Here is a 22,700-nt window from a genome sequence, read left to right as displayed (position 1 = left end):
TGGTAGGCTAGCAAAAGCTTTAAAAAGGGGGTCTGTGTTAGTGACAGAGGCTACACTTGTCTGTTTGTTATCATTCACTCTTGCTTGCCTTTGTCCTGGCTCCTAGGAGTTTGGTTTGACACATTGCAACCAGTGAGTAAGCAGACAGCTGCTCTTGAAACAAGGTAAACTAACATAGCTTTAGAAAGAAACAAGGTAGGGAGCAAGCAACCTGATCAGAAGGTTTACTTTCGTATTTGTGATGTTGGTAACATCTGTTTTATCAGTCCTTAAAGAAAGCCAAGATATTTCTTATAATGATGATACAGAATAATTGGAGTGGGTTGGTAGAGTTACTACATATTAATAAATGGGATGTTCTGTGGAGTAAAGCAGGACCCAACAGCTGTAATTAAGTAAGATTTTGAATTTTTCTCCTTGGTGACAAAACCTTATGCAGTGGGGGGGAGGGGGGGGGGGCTATTTACTTGTTTTTGAAAGCCTTGTCCTTCCTCATTCTCAACCAGTTCTCTACCACAGAATATCCAACCTGACCTGCTTACTTTGCTGAAGTAGTGTGAAAGTACACCAAGATAGGAGGCTGGGAGTGAGAGAGAGTCACAAAAGTCAAGAGAAGACATAACAGTATAAATATGCAGGCATGAGGAAGGCTTGGTTTTTATTTTTTTAAAGGAACTGTCTTCTGAGACTGGTTATTGGAAAACCAGTTATTGATTAACAGTCCTTCCAAGACGTGTGCTGCAAAAACTGCCTTTTCACATGAAAATTCTTGTGACTTAGAGAAGTACTGGTGATAAATATCATGTCTAGTAACATTTACAGGAACAATCTGTTTCCCTCACTGGGGAGGGGAAACTTGTTTTTGCAGAACACCCTGACAATAGTGATTATAATGAGAGCTTTCCCATCTGACTCAAATATTTCAGACTGTGTAGGGATTATTGAATATTACTCTCTGGAAAAACAGCCAGCCAGTGAGGCTCTAATTACTTGTGACTGAGCAACAGTGCACCTAATTCCCATTCTCTGCACAGTGTTTTCTCTCTTTCTTTTGTCACAACTTACTTGATTGACCTTTTCCTTGAATATTCTTTAAACAGCATTAATTATATATTCCAAAAAGGTTTCATATGTAGTATAACGTATATGTTTGTGATATATATTTTATATATATATATATCACAAAATTCTTTTTTAGTATGTGAGAACAAAGTGGTTTGCCTGTCAAGCTTTTGAGAAGACTTTGCTACTTGCAGGTATTAAAAGGTGTTGTGAAATCACTGTTTGCATATGCTTTAACTTTCACTCTCTACTGTGCTCTTGGATCTTTAAATTGGAAGATCCAATGAGATCTGGCTTTTCTGTTATATAACAGTCCTGTGCAATTCTAAATGCTGAAGCCACCTTCCAAATACCTTTACTTTGTGCTGCTGTAAAGTAGTGCAATGCTGGATTATGTTTTATGCTTTGATTTTTAAAGGGGTAAAAATAAATCGAGGACAGTAAGAAGGGGTATGTTGGTGTCCTGCATGCCTTTGAAATTAGTTGGGACTTTCTGCTGAAAGAGAAGTTAAAATTTGTGTTGAATACAACTTGCTGTTTAGTTAAGTGGAACATTGAGGCTTATGTTAATCAGCAGCGGTGCTTTTTGTGCTGTTTTCCCCATGCTGTACTCCGTGACCTGGTTGGCTCTCATGGGCTGTAGCTGGTCAGAGCTGCTCAGGCACTAATGCTTGCAGATTTAAGGCTGTTTTAATGAGCCACCTGCATAGCATCTTGGTTGTGATCCAATGAGCTCTGCCTTTCACGTGCCAGTAGAGCCAAAATCTGTGGGTGCTGAGGTGCTGGTGACCAAGCAGATGGCAATGGAGATTGCCTGCCAGGGTGTTTTGCTGTGCAGGTCTCCTGCCACTGTGTTGGATTGCCTATTCATGGACTTGATGAGATGTAGATACATCAGGTTGACATAGCACTTAGGGATATGGTGTAGTTGAGAACGCTCAGTGTTAGGTTAATGGTTGGACTAGATGATCTCCAAGGTCTTTTTCCAACCTGGATGATTCTGTGATTCAGTTGTTACAGTCTTTTGAATAGTTTGAATTTCTTTTCATAAATGTGGTAGATAAAGTCCTGCCCAGTCAGCCTATGAAATCATAAATAACAGATCACAAATTTTAAAGTATTTCCATTCCCTGTCCCACCCAAGTAAGGCATTGTAACATATTATAGCTTGATTTGTGGTTTTGGTGAAGTATAGGGGCTAAATATTTTCATCAGTGGTGTTTGTGTAAGTGTACCCACTGTCTGTGGGTACCTTTTAAGGTATATCTTAATGTCAGCTAATCCCAAAAGCTTTCTGTAAACAAGGATTGCTACTGCACTAGTGTTTGTAATCCCAGCCTCTGTAGCAAAGATGAAAGCAATGCTATGGTGAAGTGCTTAGGGTGAAAGCAGGGTGAAAGTTGTCTTTTTTGACATTAAGAGAAGCCTTTGTCCCTGCATCTGCCCTTATGCAGGGAGGGTACCTTCACCCACATACTGTACTAGAGGTATATTGCAAGGCATCATTCACAGATATTTCCAGTACTTGAAATCTGATTATTTGAGAAAGAAAATAGGTAAGTATTGCTAAGGCATTCCCCCACCCCCACGTAAACAAAGTAGGAACACTTACCTATGGGGGAGATTGAAGTGCCTGTTTTTTTTAAGAAAAGGGCCATTGTCTTTAAACCAATACAGATATAGGCAGGTTACTAATGCCGGCTGGAGTGTGGGAAGAGGTTACACTATAAACTGTGTCATAAACTTTGGCAAAATGAAACCCGAAGCTTGCAGACAGTGGTTCTAGATCCTGTTCTTGCTCTCTTAAGTACTTAACAGAAAAACCCTGCTAGACTGTTGCCTGACATAGCTAACTGTACAAATAGATGAACACTGAATTTTGTAGTCTGTTGTCACAACTGGAAAGATGTCCCATGGTATCAGTTGGAGCCCACCTATTACAGAACTCAAGTATTTAGTTTGAGCAGTGAAGCTAGACTTCATGTGTGTTTCTCTTCCATAGTTTTTAAAACCTCTTCCAAAGGTCTTTTAATAAAGCCCTCTCTGAATAGAAGTTGAAACTGAAAATTTAAGAAGTGTATGAGGAAAAAACAAGAGTTACTGACCTTGAAGTATTTAAAATATTACATGGGATAGTTTTAGCTGAATGGTTTGCTTTTTTCAGAGCTGCAAATGTTTTGCACAACTGCACTAGTGGCCTAATGTAGTCGTAACTCATGAGTAGGACAGAGCTAAGTCTGTCATAAGAAGAGGTGCTATGTGTGGCGAGTGTTAAAGAAGTCTGTTTGGCAAGATGATGCACGATAAGATTTGTGTGAAACTGTTAAAAAGGCTGGGCCAATTTTGTCCCTATTGTAATTATTCGGAAGAGAAGTAAATTGAGAGTAGTGAATTTGACCTCCTGTTTTCAGGCTTAGAGCACTTATCTTTTTTTTCTGTTGGTAATGGATTGAAAGCACTTACTGCCCTGTTCTGGATATTTCTTGCTTTATTGAACTGCATTTTGCAAGTAAACAATTAGCGATCTAATTCTTGCTTGACAGAAATAACCATACAGTATCTGTTTCAACACATAAGAAAGCTTCTAAGGACAGGTATAGCTGTAGTACCTGAGGTGCCTTGAAGAAATTGGTGCAAGTTTCTCATCAGCCTTTGAATCCCAGATCTGTTCCTTCTGAATTAATGATGGGTCTGTACATCCTGCTGTCACATTCAGTCATATCTCAAAATAGTAGAACTATGAAAAGTGTTACAATTTTGCACTAGAGTAATTACTTTTAAAAAGTCCTTTCTTGGAAAGTGGGGAATTAATATGTTATTAGGCAACTTACAGAAAGGGAGTTTGGAGCAGGACACTTGTAAAATGGCCTGAATCAACCCTCCCCTCAGTCAGGGCTGAGGCATGCTGGCAGGACTGCTGGCCGGACTACAGGCAGTGCTGCTCCTGCACAGCCTGGTGTCGCTTGTATGGAATAACAAAGGGCTTCAGTCCTGAAGGACCCAGCCTGAATCAAGAGAACAGGAGGGCTCCGTAGGATTTAATGGGAAAATAGGATAAAAGTTCTGGCATTATGAAGAACAATTATTTCTACTTTAATATTATTTTTTTTTTTTATTCCTGAAGTCTTGCTTTTTCACACTTCATGTTTCTTTGTTGAAATGATTACTTACCTGGGCTTACCAGAAGATTGCAATGTCTGTTTACTTGGAGTTCTATCTGTGTGCCACCTAGCTCTTCAGACTTCTCTTGTGCTTCAGTTTCCCAAAGATCAAAGCTACATTTACAAGAACTGGAGAGACACCACGCTGGACTAGGCCCAGATTCCTTGAGTTTGTCCTTATGTTATTGGCAGTAAATGTCTGGATTGTTTTGGAGCCATACTATCAATTTGCTGCACTGCTTAAGCTGTGGGGACCCGGCACTGGATTCGACTCTACTGCATTTCTTTTATTGCAAACAATGAATCATGAGTCAGGGAGAGAGAAGTGTTAAAATGTGGGATTGTGAATGTCATCCTGTATGTATAAAGTCAGCAGTTTACAAAAGCTAGAAGCGACTGTACTGATGGAGTTAGCCTGTGCCTTAGAGATAGTAACACAAAAAAGTTAAGTGGTATACTCAATTCTTTCATACGTATTCTCTGAAGTCTGCATTATTTAATAGTGAACTGGTCCCAAAAGTTATTGGCTAGCTTTGGAGGCTTGGGAGGCTTTTTTTGGATTTGGGTGGGGTTTTTTCTTTTTTTTTTTTTTTTTTTTTTTTGGTGGCAAGTAGTTTAACTTGTGCTAATGAGGCTGCTGCTTTAAGTCTAGGCTTTGGCTGCAGTTTACAAACTGCCTAAAATAACACTTTGGGGAGTAATGAGGCTACCTACTCTTGCCACTGAATCAAATACTTAACTGTTGCATGGTTGTTTAGGCTCTATTCACTGTTTGGCAATTGCTGTGTTTGATAGTGTGGCTCTGTTTTTTAAATCTGTTCAGCACATTCCTCAGTTCAGAGCTGTTTCCTCAAAGAGTTGCCAAACATACAGCTTAGCTAAATGCAGAAAAGACTCTTCTTTCCACAGCATTTAGTTTGTTACGAGAAAGAGGAATAGCTTGGAGGAAAGGTGCACCAGCGTGTAGGGTGCAATTCCTGACAGTTCTCGCAGAAAAGACATGTAGGTGTGTAATCACATCTAGATAGGGATGTGCCTATAGTGAAAGTGAATGGATAGTGTTTCGAAAGGGTACATGTGTACCATACATACTGCACAGTAGTTACACCTGTAACACCTTGTGACACCACACTAAAACATTATTTTGGAAAATATGTGCATTTTCTAAGGAAAATGGCTTACTCCTTGAACTGTTAGCTGGAGTTCCTATGTCTTTCCAGTAATAACATTCTAGTGAAACTCTAGCCTTCGTTTGTAGGAACTCCAAAATGATGGTAATAAATATCAATGTTTTTTTATTTTTTTAACACTACTTAACTGCAAATTATGGCACTTCAAGCTTCTGGATTCTGCCCCTGTTTTCATTCTTATTAATGAAGCCTACATACACTGCTGCTTAATCCTAACTTCTTGCAACTGAAACTTGCCTATTTTTGCTCACCAGTGGAAGCTGTGACTCTCCTGACAGCCTCCTACCGAAGACTGTATCAGACATCATTGCTTAGGTACATAAACATCTGGAATAACCCTCTAAATTCTCTTCTTCTCTAGCACACTGGGTAGAAGAGAAGCAAATCTCAGACTCAAGTAAATTCCCTCATAACCATATAATTAATCACAGTAGCTGACTTTTTTAAAAAATATGGATTCTGTGGATATAGGCCTAACCGAAATCCAAGTGAGTACGATTATATAAACTTTACTATAGAAATGCCTAAAACCAAACGGGTATCCTACGGCTCATAACAGCGTAGTTGAAGAAAGTTCCTTCACTAGAACTATGTAATCAAATGTGTAATTATGGGTTAAAAAAAATATTACTCTGTACATTTCGATCATGTTGGGCACAGAGGGCTTTCTTCAGTATCTGATGAAACTTCTTGGACTACCTGAGTCATGTACAGGCCTTGTTCCTGGCAAATGGCTCATGAAGACTTGAAGAAAGATGTGTTGTCTGTTCCTCTTCCTGGAAGGGGAAGCGTGGAGCACTCCTGGTATCTGTCAGCTGCCAACCAGTTACCCCAATGTTCTCTTCTTCTGGTTATACTTTGCCTTACGCAGGTTGTTTCGGGACAGTTGTGGAAGTGATTAAACTTTGAAAAAGGGCAGAAGATGTCTTTGCATTGTTCTTCTTGGTCTTATGCCATTGCACTCAACTGTTTTCAGCAATTGCTCTTTGGCATTTGGGGAAAGTTTTCCACATGAGAGATCTGCTCTCAGAGTACCAATACTGTTATTTAATTATTCTCTGTGGTATTTATATACTATCTTGTTCTTCAGTGTGAGGGCATTGCCCTGTGCATGCAGTTGCAGGCCTGCATGATACAGGGGAAGGAGACTTTTACCAAAGCATTTAAAATAACACCACCTATTAAAATTCACAGAGCCTTTTTCTTTTTTTTTTTCCTTTTTTTTTTTTTTTAAGAAATAAATAATAAACTTTTTTTAGTGAATAGGATAAAAGAAGGACAGGGCTCACACAGTGGGGCAGGAGCAAAGCCAACAGTACAAAGAGCCTTGACTTCTGCTTATTCTCACACCACAATGAATTTTGACTTTTACAGAAAAAAAATTTAAGTGGTGTTACTACTGTTGGAGGGGGGGGGGGGTGTGCAGTGAAGGAAGTTACTACTTGTTCAGATTTTCAAGAGCTTTTCCTGTTAATGAACTAAAATAATTTCATGAGGATATTGAATATACAGTGGAAGCAGATATCTTGTCAGGAGAGTTTTCAGACCAATAAATGTGATTGGCTTCTGGTTACCAAAAAGAAAGCAATTAAAAAATAATCCATTTATGGTTTGACATGTGAAGAATGGGAAAAAGAAAATTAATAATGTCTGTACATGTATGATAAATAACTGATAGGCTAATTTATTGAGACTTTTATAAACACAAAGGAAAGAATGACACTTCTATTTGCTGTTAATTCCACAGGATTATACAGTTTTCACAAATGGAAGTCTTACAGAGTTAGAGGCTGGGGGACCAAGTTTATAAATACTAAGCTATGTATAGTAGCTATATATATTATATATCAGTGTCTTCTGATTTAAGACTAGTAGACTGAAATATGATGAAAACTTCACATGGACAGTTTCCTACATTTACAGTGTTTTTAAGATATTGTTTGTAGATCTTTTTATACTTCTTTAAAAGGAGTTGGAGTAAAAGTGTTTGCTAAGACTTGGAAAAATTGTTGTAGCAGTGGTTTTCACTTTTAGTGTTTAAATTTAGGGTTATATTCGCTGACAGTGGTCAATGTAACAAAAGCCATAATGAAGCAGAGGTAGTCCAGGGGATATAACTGATGATTAAATCTTCCCTAAAATTGTTTCTACTGCTGTTAGACAACACTGACTGAATTATACACTTTTCAGGCAATTTTAATAATATTAAGTGTCAGCCTGCTTAAGTTTTCTTCCTTAGGATAGACAGCAGAGTACATCCTTGAATTTTTCAGGGGTTCTTTGGTTTTCTGGTACTGGTGTTTTTCAACAAGTCTTCTCCCTTTTTTTTTGAAGACAGGTTAGAGGAGAAAGAGCTTGCTGACTTTACATAGGTGATGCACTAGGCGTACAGTAGAAATGCAGAATGACACAAGCACCAAGTCTTTCCTGCCACTTGAATCTTTTTCCTTTTTCTTTTCTGTTCAATGCTTTCTGTGCTGAACCTTTGTAGAAATAGGTCTATAAAGTTAAGCATCAAGCTGTAATAGTAGCTTCCTCACTAAATACTGTACTGCTATCATGTTACTCATTTTGTAAGGACTTTGATGATGTAGGCTAATGTTTACACTTTAAAGGCTGGTGTCTGAACTTTAACATGTGGGACTCAAAGTCTGTCTCAGCTAAAGAAAAGTCTCCATGCCTTCTGCTCTCCATCACATTGATTTCAGGGAATAAAAGAAGGGTGTAATCTTGAGTGATAAGAGCAAGCTGGTAGTAGGTGTGATTGTTTTAAATGATGGGTGGTTCACTGGCAGTATAAGAAGTCCCTCATGCCGCTATGGGTGCAGGACATGGGTGGAGATTGCTCTTGTTTTTCTGCTGCTCATCTGGCTGGCTAAAGGTGAAGCCTTGCCTGCCAGTGTAGGTCAAACCTCTGCTAATCAGGGGAAATCCATTTTGTCTTGGTCAATTGATACAGGCCATGATCTCTTCACTCGGACTGAGCTTTCTTCCTTGGAGGTAACTTGGATAACATTAGAAAGACAGACCACTGCCCTCTCCACTGCAGAAATTAAAATGCAGTAGTTGTGGTCACACTCAGTATTTTACTGAGAAACACACACTTGTTGTCCTAGTGCATCAAAAATCTGTAGGAAACAGATGGCTGAAGTTCATGAAGATGACTCCCAGAGTTATTAGCTTGTTAGTTCATTTAACACCTTGCATTACCCTACTGCTACCTACTTTTATCATGGATAAGTGTGTTTTGTGTTTGTTATTGCAGCACGGTTAACACTCATCATCTTTGGTTCAAAGTGCTGACTGCTATCATGCTGAATGGAGTATTGGGATGGTGGAGAAAGATGAATCGTGAATTAGCCTGAAATTTCACCAGAGATTTGAGGGGGTCAGTCTGGCACACTGAGCTGTGATCAGTCTTTGATCCCTGTAAACACTTAGCACACTGATCTTTACTTGTTTAGCTCTTTCGGTTTATAGTATAATATTTTACCTGATCTAGAAAAAACATTGACTGTTAGCTTTTCCTAATCTCTGTAGAAGGAAAAGAGTAGGAAGAAACCAAATTTAAAAAACAATAGAGAAACCAAATAGGGGAATCATCTATCAAATTTTGGGACTGTACTCTTGTGAAGTCAACTCTGTATAATAGTTCTTTTTTTAAAAAAAAAAAAAAAAAAAGACACCTTCTTCTTTACATGACTTTTCATAGAAAACCTGTACCAAGTATTTTAATGCACCCTTTTCCCATTATGTTTTGCGTATATACACATGCAATCCAGCTCTGGGTGAAAATAGTTTTCAGATGACTTTCCATTTTAAACTCAACTGAATAATGTTTATTAAAAATTAACTTCATAGATGGAAATTTGTCTTCCTCCCTGTTTTCAGCCCTGGCCTATTATGAAGCTTAACCCTTCCTTGTGGCAGATCTGCTCAGTCTCCATGGCCTGAATGTATCTAGGGCATTCTGCAGCAGCGCTAGCACACTGTGTGGCTATTTTTGGCAACTAGCTTTTGTCTGGCAGTGCTAAAGAAGGATGGCATATGCTCAGTGCTGTGCATGTGACTGATTTAAGGGTGAATTATATGGTTTGGGTTTTTTTTTAAAAAAAGTGTATGTATTTATCACTGTTTTTAAAAAAGCTCTGCATAAATGTTATAACCCTTGTGAATTACATGCTTGACTGCATGAGTTTTCATTTTCCTTTTTTATGTAATTGTATGCTCAATGAACTATGCATTAGAAAGTGAATTAGCAAGTTAATTTACCCTACATGTTGCTGATAGAATAGCTTTTACCTCCTTGGGCTGTGTGATCTGAACTGCAATGTGAATGTATTAGAATACATAAACACTACTTTTTTGGTTGTTTTTTTTTAAGAAAAATTGTTGCACGGGGGTTAGCTTAACCTGTTTTCTACTTAGGTTTTTACTTCTGTTTTACAGTATCAGTGAGGTGGTTTTGGACATGTTCTGAATGAGCTTGGTTTTGGTTTTGTGTGTGCTTTCCATACTTTGTGTTGTACCTCAGGGGGGCCACTTGCAGAGCAAGTTACCTGCTCATCATCTGAACAAGGATGGTAAAATGAATTAATCTTTAGTATTCATAATCAAAGATCATGCTTATACTCTGAGTTTGCAACTCAAAGTATGCAGTGTTTAGCAATCTACTTCCCTAATATTCCATAAAACCTAGTTGCTTCAGGTGCACGGTTTCACAGGAGGAGCTCTAGAGCCTTCTTTACTGTTTACATCAGAAGGTAGCCGAGTCCCCCAGCAAAAATTTGAGCCCATTTGTACCAGTTGTGAGGCAAAGGAGAATGTTTGCATCAGAACCAATAATTTGAGTAAGTGAGGTGCTTAAGAGTGGAGAATAGAAACGTTTTCATCTGAAAGTATAGATCCAAGTTGTGAGAGGCTAAGTGGCATTAGTGCTCCAGGGGTTATTGTTGTTACAGGTATATGGGAAGGCGCTGGCAGGACCAGATGCTCAATTCTACTTTCCCAGGCTCCTTGGTCATATCATAGCCACAAGGCTGCTCCTTCACATTGGAGCCCAGGTTTGACAGTGGTGACAGGACAGAGCTTTGACTTCTGTGGGCCTTCTTAAGCTCATGTGGATTGGCCAGCATATGGAGTGGGTGGGACCCCTTGTGTCACACATGAGTACAGTAGTCATTATGGCTTAACAAATGTTCATTGTAGAACCAGAGTGTTTATAAGCTGTTTATATTGAAATAGGAGGTCTAACAATGACATGATCTTTTTGGTGTGACAAAACTGATTTTAATTATTTTGTAACTAAATTTATAATGAGGAATTTCAGAGGATAATTATGTTTGGTCATATTACATAGATGTGTTTTATATCTTACAGTCCAAAGTAAAACATGACATAGAAAATGTGACACTGTAGCACAGGTATTTCTTAAAATCTGGATTGAATGGACTGTTAGCATTTTTTCTGAGGATGGGGGAAGTGATGTAGTAGTTGCTGTTAAGCTGCTAGTAACCGATATGCCGTAATATTGGGCAGAGCATTGACACTGACTGTATTGTGCTTGTTGAAAAGGCTCGTTTGTTATCAAGCCAACAGAAACATGTCAAAAATTACCTGATGTCCAAGAAATGCTAAAATGCCAAATAGTATACCCAATAATAAAATCTTAGAAATACCTAAGAAAACAATCTGCCTATCTATATGTGCAAAAATCCTTTACTAAAATCAAGGTCGCACCTGAATTTAGTTTTTTCATCTTGAAATATGTATTGGGGTTTTTTTAGTATTGCTGTAACTGATCTTTGCACTAAGCTGTTTAAAAAGAGGGGGGTATTTTTAAACTACTGAAGGACTGTGCAAGGCAAACATGGAGGCTCCACTGTCCTGTGACGTTTCATTTGGAGACAGGTTGGAGCTGACTGACCAAGGCCTCCCTCCCAGGCAGTGTGTTTTGAAATAGGAAGTGGGGCAGTGTAGTAGACAGCTGCCAGCACCAATAACTGGTGGCTTGAGCTGCTTAACAGAGGCTAAGCCCAAATCTGTTGACGCAGAGCACAGGGAAGTGCTCAGCAAACTTCTCCCCCCTTTCTATGCTTGTGTATAATCTCACGATGCTGTGGATGTGACAAACTTCATTTTGATTAGATGGTGGGCCAGAAATGGTGAGAGTAGGTCAGATTTGACCTCCAAAGGATATTTCGATGGCATGCGATTTTGACACTTTCTGAAGCTGCAGCTTTTCCTTCTGTGACACCTCCTTTCTACTCCAGGTTTGCATAGTTGCTGGCCTGAATTTTTTAGTAGGATGGGAGACTGAAGTCGTGCATATGGGGTGATATGGATCATACTATGGATTCACAGTAGACCTCTGCAGTGCAAATGAGTGTACAGTACTGAATATAATGGATGAAATAGGTAAGCACCTCAATCTTCATATTTCTAGAAATAATCCTTTTAAATGCCTTCGCAATAAAAATTTGTAAATGGAAAACACTATTATCTCTAGGTGTGGGATTCACGTAGTGTTTTACTTTTGTACTTCCGCTTTCAAATTAATTGTAAGGAGTCTAACATGATTCAAGGGGTGGCAGAAGAGTAATCTGTGAGTACACTGATCTTTTGATTTGATATTTTTTAAAATATAAAATTGAAGGTTTTGTCTTTCTTCAGTATCTGTCATTAATAACTAATTCACTACTGATTGTTTTCCAAAACACCAGATTTCTTACTTGACTTCTTGACTGTAAGTAGTCATACTCTTGATATATAGTATAATTATCTACTTGTTCACAATATCGTTCAGTCTAATTAGTTTTAACTTCAAATTTGCAAGACTCATGGAAACTGAGGATGGTAATCTGCAGAACAGGAAGGGGCCTGTTTGCCTGTAATGAAATCTTTTATATAAACTAGGGACTGCAGTTACTAAAACAGCTACAATGCAACAATCACGATTCCAAAAGCAGTAGCAACTTTGTTATTGGGATGTTTCCGTTCCTTTATTCACCCTAGGCCAGACCACTGGAGGATGTTCTGCCTGAGGAGTTATTCCCCAAATGGGGAACTAACTGAGCTTTTTGTAACTCTTAATCTCTTTAGTTATTCAATTTTGTACATGCAGAGCATGAAAACAAGAGTAATATTTTTGTGCTTTCCCTTCTACCACAACTTAATTTATTTTCTGGTGACTAAAACCAGCAAAAATTTTTTTTTTAAAAAAGAAATCTTTCTGATGAAGATACTTTTTTGCAGACTTTTTTGTCATTCAGCATGTCTGTTTTCCTCTTCAGTAGTTGCCTGCTGTGTTTACTCTGTAAACTTTGGGTTATGCCATGTGGGTTCTCCTTTTGGTTTGCTGTGAACTATCTCTGAAGTAATAAATGAATTGTTTTTTTCCTTTGCTATAAGTGCTAGTTAACATACCTGGAAGTAGCCTGCTATTGAATAGTAGTTTGATGCTATCATGCTTTCTGTGTGTAACACCTGCATCTGACCCTTATTTCCCGTTACAGTGTTGGCAGCTCACAGTCCCTGTACAGAGATGTGGCTTTTCTTCATCATCTGTATCCCAGCTGCAGCAGTTTGTTTGGGTTTTTTTTTACATTTGGTGTCAGGCGTGTTGGGCTTTAGAGCTAATATGGAGGGGTGGAAGCCAACATACATCTTGCAAACTGAGGGGTCAGCACCTCCAGATGTTGTCTTATGTTGTGGTGCCTGCCCTGGCACACAGCAGTGATCTGTAAGTGCTTGCCCATCACTCGGTCCAATTCCAGAGAGCACAGCCCTGGCACAGGTTGCAGCGTGCTCTTATTGCACGATTACGGGTCCTAGTAAATGTTGCCTGATTTGATGTCTGCAACTTCCTTAAATCATGGCTGTCATACTGGAGTTGTTCTGAAAGTGAGTTGAGTGAAAGGTTATTTAATTTCCAAATCATGTTGTGAAGCTATGACAATGGGTTTTTTTGACTGTATCAGTTAAATGGGGCAAGTGAAACTTACTGCTCCTGGAAATAAAGGATTGCTAGCACTATTTGATGGCTTAGTACTGTACGTGCACACTTAACTATCTTCCCTGATAGTTAGAAGATTTTCTCCTTTTTTTTATTCTTGAGTTTAGATTGCAAGCTTTTTCTTTTGGGAGTGGAGGATTTAGGGAGGGGAAGCAAGGGGGTGCTGAGCTGTGGAGTAGTTGTGAGAGGAACAAGCATTGGAAGTAAGCAGAGGACCACCTACCTCAGTTTAATTCCAAACATAATTAGGAACTTCAGATGTGAAAGACTGTTGCTTTAATCTGTTGTATCATTGCCAGAATATTTGGAAATTGAATTATTCTGAAATATTAATATTGGTTGCAAAAGCAGTGGAATTCTGCATCTATCAGATAATGTTGGAAGTAGAAATGGAAGTATAAGAAAAACATTATTGGAGGATGTGAACAGAGGTAGCATTTCATTATAAGGCCCTGATTGAATGAATTGATCGAAAAAAGCAAACCTTTAGGCTGTTATGTTGATATAATTTCTTTAATCGTTTATTTTTGAAAATAAACAAACATGATAGCATTATCAAATTAAACAGGAAATCCTTATATTTTGAGGCTATTTTAGTATAAAAGAAGAATATACAGGTATTAAATTCTTTGGTATTTACAATGAGAAAATACAAATGAGGTTTTTAGATTTCCCTTGCTGTTGTCCAGTGCTGTCATGTACTTGAAGGTAGTGTTAACAAAATCAGAGATGCTACAGTTTTTTAAGTGTATGTACAGTGACCAACATTCGATAATGGAAAACAAAAGCAGAGGCCAAGGCTTTGTAAAATGATGCAGGGGGAGGAGGAGGAGGAGGAGGAGGAGGCTTGGAGTAGCTTTTGCATTCACAGTTTCTATGTGCATCTCCTAAGTACTTGTCTTCCCTGCCCCCCAGCCTAATTGCAAAGCAGATCTTTATTAACAGAAAGATTACACTGAATAGGGGCAACTGAAGATACTGTTCCTATGAAATAGAATGTTTGGCATTTGAAATGACTATTAAAAACTGGGGGTCATGTAACAAAGTATAACTTCACTTGTGTCCATCCTGCTTGTGGTTAGGGAGGTGTGATATTACTAGGATGAGAAACCCATCATACATCTTCAATAACTGAACTACCTATTTGATCAAATGGGAATGATAATGCTTCTTTCCTTTGGTCTCTTTTTTTAACCTACCAAAAGGTGTACAGATTCCTTGGTCAAAAAGAAAAAAAAAAATAAAAATCTGTAGATCAGAATACAGACAGAGTAGTCACAGAATTGCTGCTTGTTCTGCCTATGGAGATAGAATGGAAACAATTTTTTCTCATGTGTGCAGAGCAAGTCCCAGTTCAGACAGAAAGTAGATCTGTTTCAGGTATCTAAAGCAAAACAACCAAAATTGCTGTGTTTTTTTTTTTTTTTTTCTAAGCAGTAAAATATTTTAAATACTCATGTTGCCCAGTAACAAAACATCTTGGAAAAAGACATTTATTCACCTGCATGAAATAAGTACACAGCTTGTTCTTTGAAAGCATGCAGTAAATGCATGAAGCAAAATAGACTTCCAGATTTGGTAACAAATGTTCTTTGGAAAACTTCATCATTAAATTGTCAAAAAAAACCCAAACAAACAAACCACAAAGTTTTCAGTTATATCATTTTGGAAATTATAATTATGCTATTAATTGAAAGCCTGAGGATAGCTGAGCTTAGCTAGGGACTGTACGTGCTTCCTTTAGTCATGAAATACAAATGTGGAGATGTTAATAAACAACTCCTACTTTTGCAGTATTGTTTTGGGTTTTGTTTAAGATGTCAGAGGACATCAGTAGGCATGGCAAATTTACAGGGTCATGTAGCTTTGACTTTCAAGCTTAGGTGATATGTTTAACACAAGGTAACTGAAAAAGCATTTGAAATTACTTCCTGCTATTTTTAATGTGTAGCACTTAAAAAAATCCATATAATCCTCTTGAAACAGATGGCTACAGTGAGTTAAAATCCCAAGCTAGGATTTGGGCTTTTACCTGGTGCTGAAACCAATGTCATGACGCAGGGATGCATCATTGAATTTGGAGGTGAAAACCTATTTCAAAGCTGTGTTGTTTGTTTTTTGTTTTTTAAAAAAAAGCAAGCAGCAGAGAACTGTGGTGTCCCTTTGGATGTTGACTTGTCTGTTAAGTTTTATTTCTTTTAGTTTGTATTATATCATACCTTTTTCCAGGCTATGTTGGAATATGTAAGTTGGTGTTGATTAACTGTTTCAAACTTTCCTTCTGTCAAGGAAGAAAGATAGGAAGCTGATTTCTTTACCTTCAAATCCTGTAAATACTTGAGCTGCCTAACTGAAGGCAGGATTCAAAAAAGTTTTTGTTTTAACTGTATGTAAAGAAAACCCAGGAACACTAACACTTTGGGGCACAGGGTTGAGGTGAGGGAAAAGATGTTGATATCAGTCTTACATAGACTGAAGCATGCTTGTGTTTTGGGGTTTTGGTTTTTTTTGGTGTTTTTTTTTTTTTTTAGCAGGACAGCTGGCTCTATAGATAAAAGAACTACAGTAGTGTCTCTACAGATGGTAACAAAGCATTGGTGTTCTTGTCCAGATAACTGGAAATAATTTAATATAGCTGGTGATTAATGGAAGAAAGGCATACTATTTCAGTGTGCTTGTTTCCTGCACTTTTTTTAATCATAAAAAGAGGCAAATGAGTTGGTGCATGTTTAAGTTTTTTCAGTTAAGTCGCTTGGTAGCTAAAATTTATCCCTGGTGCATTTCAGCAGTTAACTAGAGCTTAATTTGAGCCAACTAGATGCAGAAATAACAGTCTTTCCTCAGATTAACATCTGAATTGCATCAAAAGGTATTTAAATTTAGCAAATAGAAAAACCTGTTCTGACTCTTCAGCTATCTATTTATAAAATATATACATTTCAAGGGAATATACTGTGTTCAGCAGTGACAGGAAGAGTGCAGAGCAAGTATAGCCTCAGTGGGTACTGCCCAACTACTCTGAGGATGCACGTGCACCACTTAATTCTCTGCTGTCAGTTCTCCTCAGGAGTACTCAAGCATTTGGGCCTGCCTTCTCACTTAATTTTGTTACCAACTGCAGCACTCAAGGGGCTGAAATTATGGGAGTATTGACAGACAGAGAAATCTTAAATAGCTTGGTAGGGGGTAAAAAAGTGACCTGAACTGTGGGGTGATGAAGCCTGTTTTTTGGACACAGAATTTTAATGTGATGTCTTGAGATGCATTCCAAGCTTCCTTATGCTTCCCTAGTTATCATAACTCTGTAGGTCCTTCCTAACAAGTTCAAGGACAAAATGTATACTAGAATACAGAAGATTTTCAAGAGATGTCAGAGAGATTCTTTACTGAAAGCTGAAAAAGTCTTTCAAGCTGGTAGTTCACAGTATCTGGTGTTCCCAAGGCTCTTATTGCAAAGCCTACTTTAAAACGTTCTTTGTTTATTGCTCTAATACCTTCAAATAGCACTTGGAAAAGAGCAAGCATATAAGTGACTAGCTTATTGATGACACACTAAACTTTGGTGTCTTCTTAGCAAGACCATACAAATATGACAGTGTGTCTTAGTATTCTGGGAGTGTTTGTTTCCTGATAAAATTTAGGATAACTGGGCAGTTCTTAAGAGGGGCATGTAGGAGGTGAGAGCTGATACTGTAGATGTAGTCATTTGAGTTTTTCTCAGTGGACTTCAGTGACAAGTCGCTGTTAGGCATGTTGGCACATGCCAGATTTAATCTTTAAAAAGCTGGTGATGTGACAGTCAGATTTTTCACCCCACTCTGCTCACTTTACTGAGAGAGCTTTTCAGCTTGGTGACATGCCCCTATTCTCAATTTCTTAATGCTGCTTCAGCTAGGCTACTGCATTGAACTGCAGAGCAAGCAAAGAGCGCATTAAGAGGGATATTGGGACGGGAGAGTAGGAGGTTTGAATGTGTTACATCCATTAGGAATGTCCTGAACAAGAAGTATTGCTGCTGGGCCTGCCAGATGAGTAGTTCAAAAACTAGGTTATTACAAAATAGGTACTGTTGCAGCCACAGATTATTTGTGTGCTTTTAGCTGTGGAAAACACACTGTATTTGTGCTGAAGTGTGTTGTTGTTTCATGCCATGATAAATACATCTCTGCTGCTTTAATCTATATTTATAGAAAGGCAGAGGGGTACTGGTAGTCTTACAAGGACAGATTTGGAGGGGGCATTCTGCCAGCTTTGCCAAATTAAATCATAACCAAGTCTTTCCCTCAGCTGTACCAAACACAACTGTAGCTCTTAATCTTGCAGACTTTAATACCCTGAATGCCTACATGAAAGCAAAGATGATATTCTATAGGACTACAGCCCACCAAAATGATACACCTAACATGACATGTAAACAAGACTGTGACACTCCAAGTGGTCTTAGGCCCTTTCTGTACTTTCTGCAGCTTTCACACAGGGGCCAAGTGAGACCTGGTCCCCCAAGCCTTGCAGCCGGTGTTAGTAAGCTCTTTTTGCTTAATGAAGCTGTGACCTCAGACTCCCAGGGGCTTGCAAACTTGTGCATTATGTAGAGCTTTCTGTGTACTAGTCTGACCTCGTTCAGTTTGTCGGCCTGGAGTGGGTGGTGTACCCATGACTTATGAAGCCTGTTCCTCTGTCCTGGAAAAAAACATTTTACCAATTCTGTCTAGTCATGGTGAAATATCTCTTTCCTCACTGCTTTAGCCTCCCAGCTGTCTAATACAATGGCCACAGAACTTCTCCGGGCTTGTGTGGTGTAGAATGTGTATTAGCATCAATATCTACCCTATTTTTGTTAAAGACTGATACTCCTGTCTCCTAGGCATGGAGAAGGATGTGAAAAGGGTGAGGACAGGAAACAGCAAAAAGAAATTTCAACTTGTTTTTTCCCCTTCCTAAGCCTGAGCTCTGCTTTCTACTTGTTTTTCCCTAAGAAAGACTTTCTCTCACCATGTGATGACTGGGCCCAGGGCTTCACATGCTAATGCAGAGGGATTGCATGATTTCCTTTCCCTTCTCCAACTCTCTTAATTAACATTTACATTGCTTAATCTACACATCTCTGCCTGCATGCATGCCTTCTCTTGTTACAGCCTCTGAAATAAGTGATTTAAGAATTTGATAATTATATACCTTGAAAAATTCATTTATGTAATCATCTTGCTAGATTCGAAGCTTGCTTTCTCTTAAGTTAGTTTTGTGGAAAGACAGAATATGGGCAAAACTAGGAATGGATTCAGTGGGATTTAGGGGATTCTGTTGGAGATTACTGGAACTGAAACCTCTTGACAGTAAATTTTTTTCTACTTGTGAAAGCAAGGACAATGACTCTGGAGTGGGAGAATGAAATATTTCTTGTTTATTGGTTGAAATTTTTAGATTTTCTGATTTAACTCAGTGTTGCCTTATTCTGTTCTTGCTGGGTTTCATCTTCAGCTAGTCCACAATCAGCATTACATGAAGTGCTTCTGGAAAACATACACACTGAAGTTTTGCCTGCACTTCAATACTAAACAAATACAGCAATAATGTAACAAAATCATGTCATAGAAGGCATTGAAATTGTATTTCTAGAATGTAATCTCAGATTAAACCACTTTGGGATGTTTGCTGCTATTTTTTACATCTTTGGCTTCATACCCAGCAGTATACTAGTAATGACTGTTGCAGTATTGCATAGATGCAGTTGGACATCTCTTCTTCACAGACAAAATTGTAAAGGCAAGTACATTATTGCAGGTGGTTTTGTGAAGACCAGGGGAAAAAAAAAAATCAACAACAAAAGGCCCCAACCACAGATGAGAGAGCTGCCAACTGTTATGTAAATGTAGAGAAATCCTTGGAAATCTGCACTAAGATGTCTACATTTTTAATATGCCATTAAGCGCTTAGCTTTGTGGAGGGAGGCCCACATAAAGCTTTTTCTCCATCTTTGGAGTTAGTAGTTCAGCAACTGTTTCTCAGCTGGTCCATTTAAGCCTGAGCGCATGTAGTGAAAAGAACTCTTTCTTGGCTTGTGTGTGGTTCATTGAACAAGGTGGCTGCTTAAAAACAGGAGTGTTTAGTATTGTATGTCAGGTCACCCTTTGCTTTTACCCCAAGTGACCTTTCAGCTCTGCAGAAGGGAACACATACAGCAATTAATCAGCCCACGCTTATTACTTCAGGTCACTTGCATGGCTTAGACAAAAGGAGGGAAAGGAATATAAATGCAAATATTTTCAACCATTTGCTTTTAAGGGTAGGATGGAACATGACAACCTGGGATGCCTGCTGTGTTACAATGAGTTTTGGTGGTGTGTTGCCTTTTGGTGGTGTTGAATTAAATGCAGTTGGCTGGTTGGCCACCTCTTAGCAGAAACAGCCAGAGACACCTCTGGCTGCTGCAGCTGTAGGGGAAGAGGCTGTCATATCTTCATGGTGGGATTAGAGGCATCCTGAGGTAGGGGGTGGGATGGGATATCTTGGGCACTTCTTTGTATCCAGAATGTTTTATGGTAGGAATTGTTAATAGTTAATGATCCATGGAACACAGTGAGCTTCAGATTTCACCAGGCATGCAGAGTGTTAAAAAACATACAGGATACTTCTGAAAGCAGTTTTATGAATAAATATGAAAAACATACATGTTACACTATAGTTGATTGTCCAGCATTTCATGTGCTTAGAAAGATAAACTCTCACAAGACTTGTTTTAGAAGTGTTTCAGGGGGAAAAATGGTAACTGGTCCTATAGTAGCACTTAGACACTAGTTCATTTGGGACATATTCAAGACTTTCTGGATGATATTACTGAAACTGAAGAGGCATTTTGTTTCCATTCAGCTACTATAGTTCCTTGGGATTCGTAACTCTGAGGAGGCTATAGTTGTTATCTGACTGTCCCTGTGACTTGCTTTACTTTCTTGTTTTGTCAGACAGACCTAGAATAAGAGTCTGTTCTGTGGCAGTTGTGGATTCTCGACAGTTCAGATCCAGCTCTGATGAAGAGTCTGAATGTGCTTGAGTTTATGCATAATGGTCACTTGGCTTCAAGAAGGGCCACAGATCTAAACTTAAGTATAGGAGGAAGTGCTTGAAGGGTAGGAGCTTTGACTGCTGCAAGAAGTTGTTAACATATGCAAATATATAAGCAAATATATTTAGCTTCCTACTGAATATTGTATAGCCTGACTCACACATAGTAGCGCTGCATGATGCATGGACTTCTTTGGAGTACAGTGTCCTTCTCCCAGGTTGCTTACAGTCTCTTAATCATTACAATATCTAATCCCAGATTAGATGTTGAGGAAGAACAACAGTTTCCAAAACCAGTCATACTGTGCATTAGCTCCTGACTACATCACTCACTAGCATGTCTTTAAGAGATTTCCTTGGAACATCCATAGAAGCTTATTGTTCTAGCACAGATCTGAGAGCATCGCAGACAAATTTGTGTCACCTAATTATAACATTAATTTTTCCAAGAGAAAGATCATGTAAACTCCTAGAATGTTTTTTATTTTTACAATATTATGTATCACAAATAATAACATTCACTGTCATATGTAACTCGGCATACTACCTGAATTCTTCCAAATAGGGAATTGACAAGTGGTCTGGTGTTGTGGTTTGACCCCAGCTGGCAATTAAGCACCACACAGCTGCTTGCTCTGTCCCCCCACCCAGTGGAATAGGGAAGAGAATCAGGAAAAAAAAAAAAAAACACGTGAAACTCACGGGTTGAGATAAAGACAGTTTAATAGGACAGAAAAGGAAGGGAAAATAATAGAAGAATATACAAAACAAGTGATGCGTAACACAATTGCGCACCACCCACTGACTGCTCAGCTGATCCCCAAGCCAAGGTGCCCCCCTGAGCCAACTCCCCCCAGTTTATATACTGGGCATGACATCATATGGTATGAAATACCCCTTCGGGTCATTTGGGTCAGCTGTTCTTGTGCGTCTCCTCATCACTTCTTGCGTACACCCAGCATCTGCTGGCAGGGCAGTATGAAAAGCTGAAAAGTCCTTGACTTAGTATAAACACTGCTTAGCAACAACTAAACCATCAGTGCATTATCAACATTATTCTCATCCTAAATCCAAAACACAGCGCTATACCAGCTACTTTGAAGAAAAATTACTTTTTTCCGGCTGAAACCAGAACTTCTGCACTCTTCGCTAGAAATTCTGTTCTTTTGAGGTGGTATGATAATGTTTTGCTCTTAAAAATATATTACTTTATGCCAGTAAACACTAAGCACAACTATGGGGAGAAGAATAAAGTAATCCTGCAAGTGGAAACAAATTGCATAAATTTAGCAAAGTCTAATTGCATAGGTCTAGTTTTCTACCAAAATTAAAATAATCTTACTAATTTCTGGTAAGCCAGGAAAAAAGCTGGACTGCCTTAATTCATATTATTTCACTTAATTTTTAACAGAGATCAGGGAGACTTATTCAGGAAAAAAGGTCTCTAAATTAACTCCCAACTCAGGATCAAATCTCACTGGTTTGTGAGACTGTTAGTGTCATCAAAATAAATTCAAATGTAAACAAAATTTTTATGTAGGATGCGAATTAATCTATTTTCTCCCCGCAATCTCAAATTAAATTATTATTACCCATTTATAGTTGCTTCCTAATCTAGATGTAGCATTACCAGGAGGTTTAACTGGTATGGCTAAATTTAGACAGCTCTGAGTTTGCAGGAGGTTAGGAGGAGATGACAGCTAGGACTACTGACTACTAATTAGGCAGGTACAAGTATCAGTTCACTGTGACATTCATTACTGTTCGTTACATGTAGTTTGAAAATGCATGGTTTTGGGGTTGTTTTTTGTTGTTTGGTTTGGTTTTTGGAACTTCAAAAATGAAGGGTAATTCAGCCCTTTCTCTCTGGTTTAGCATGGTGGCACTGATGTGGCCCTATCTGGAATCAGGTGCTGTTGTTCAAGGTGGTGTAGAAGTGCCCAGCAGAGATCTCTGTGTCCAAAGATCTGACAGTTTTTAAAGCTGGGTGAATATTCAACAATTGACAAAGGATTGCATTTCTTTTGATAAATAATTTAAAAAGTAGTCTGTTGGAGAGCTGTGGTGGTTAGCATACTTCATATTCTTTACAGGCAGCATAATTCAGTCAAAAACAGTCTGTACTGTGTGAGAGTACTGAAAAGAATTATAATTTAGCAAGGAAGGCCTCTGCTTTGTCTTACTGTGGCTACAACCAGTTCCTCAGTCACTTGT

General features: G+C 38.6%; 1 protein-coding gene across 8 annotated transcripts in view; it reads left to right on the top strand.

Annotated features, from left to right (window-relative positions):
* MAP7 (microtubule associated protein 7) overlaps positions 1 to 22,700 on the top strand; it is a 121,332-nt gene that overhangs the window by 24,213 nt on the left and 74,419 nt on the right. Inside the window, exons 1-2 of one of the 8 annotated variants that reach the window (XM_074896402.1) lie at positions 11,467 to 11,577; positions 11,686 to 11,830. The exons of 6 other annotated variants lie outside the window; for them this stretch is intronic. In XM_074896402.1, the coding sequence (XP_074752503.1) occupies positions 11,818 to 11,830 (13 nt within the window). In that variant the 5' untranslated portion in view covers positions 11,467 to 11,577; positions 11,686 to 11,817. Of the gene's footprint in view, positions 1 to 11,458; positions 11,831 to 22,700 lie in introns of those variants that run through there. One more of the 8 variants, XM_074896401.1, reaches the window with a different exon arrangement.

The sequence above is a fragment of the Athene noctua genome, chromosome 1 (genome assembly GCF_965140245.1).
Source record: "Athene noctua chromosome 1, bAthNoc1.hap1.1, whole genome shotgun sequence".
Classification (NCBI taxonomy): domain Eukaryota; kingdom Metazoa; phylum Chordata; class Aves; order Strigiformes; family Strigidae; genus Athene; species Athene noctua.
The sequence above is the reverse complement of the archived record's forward strand: the minus strand, read 5'-3'. Positions and strand labels throughout refer to the sequence as shown.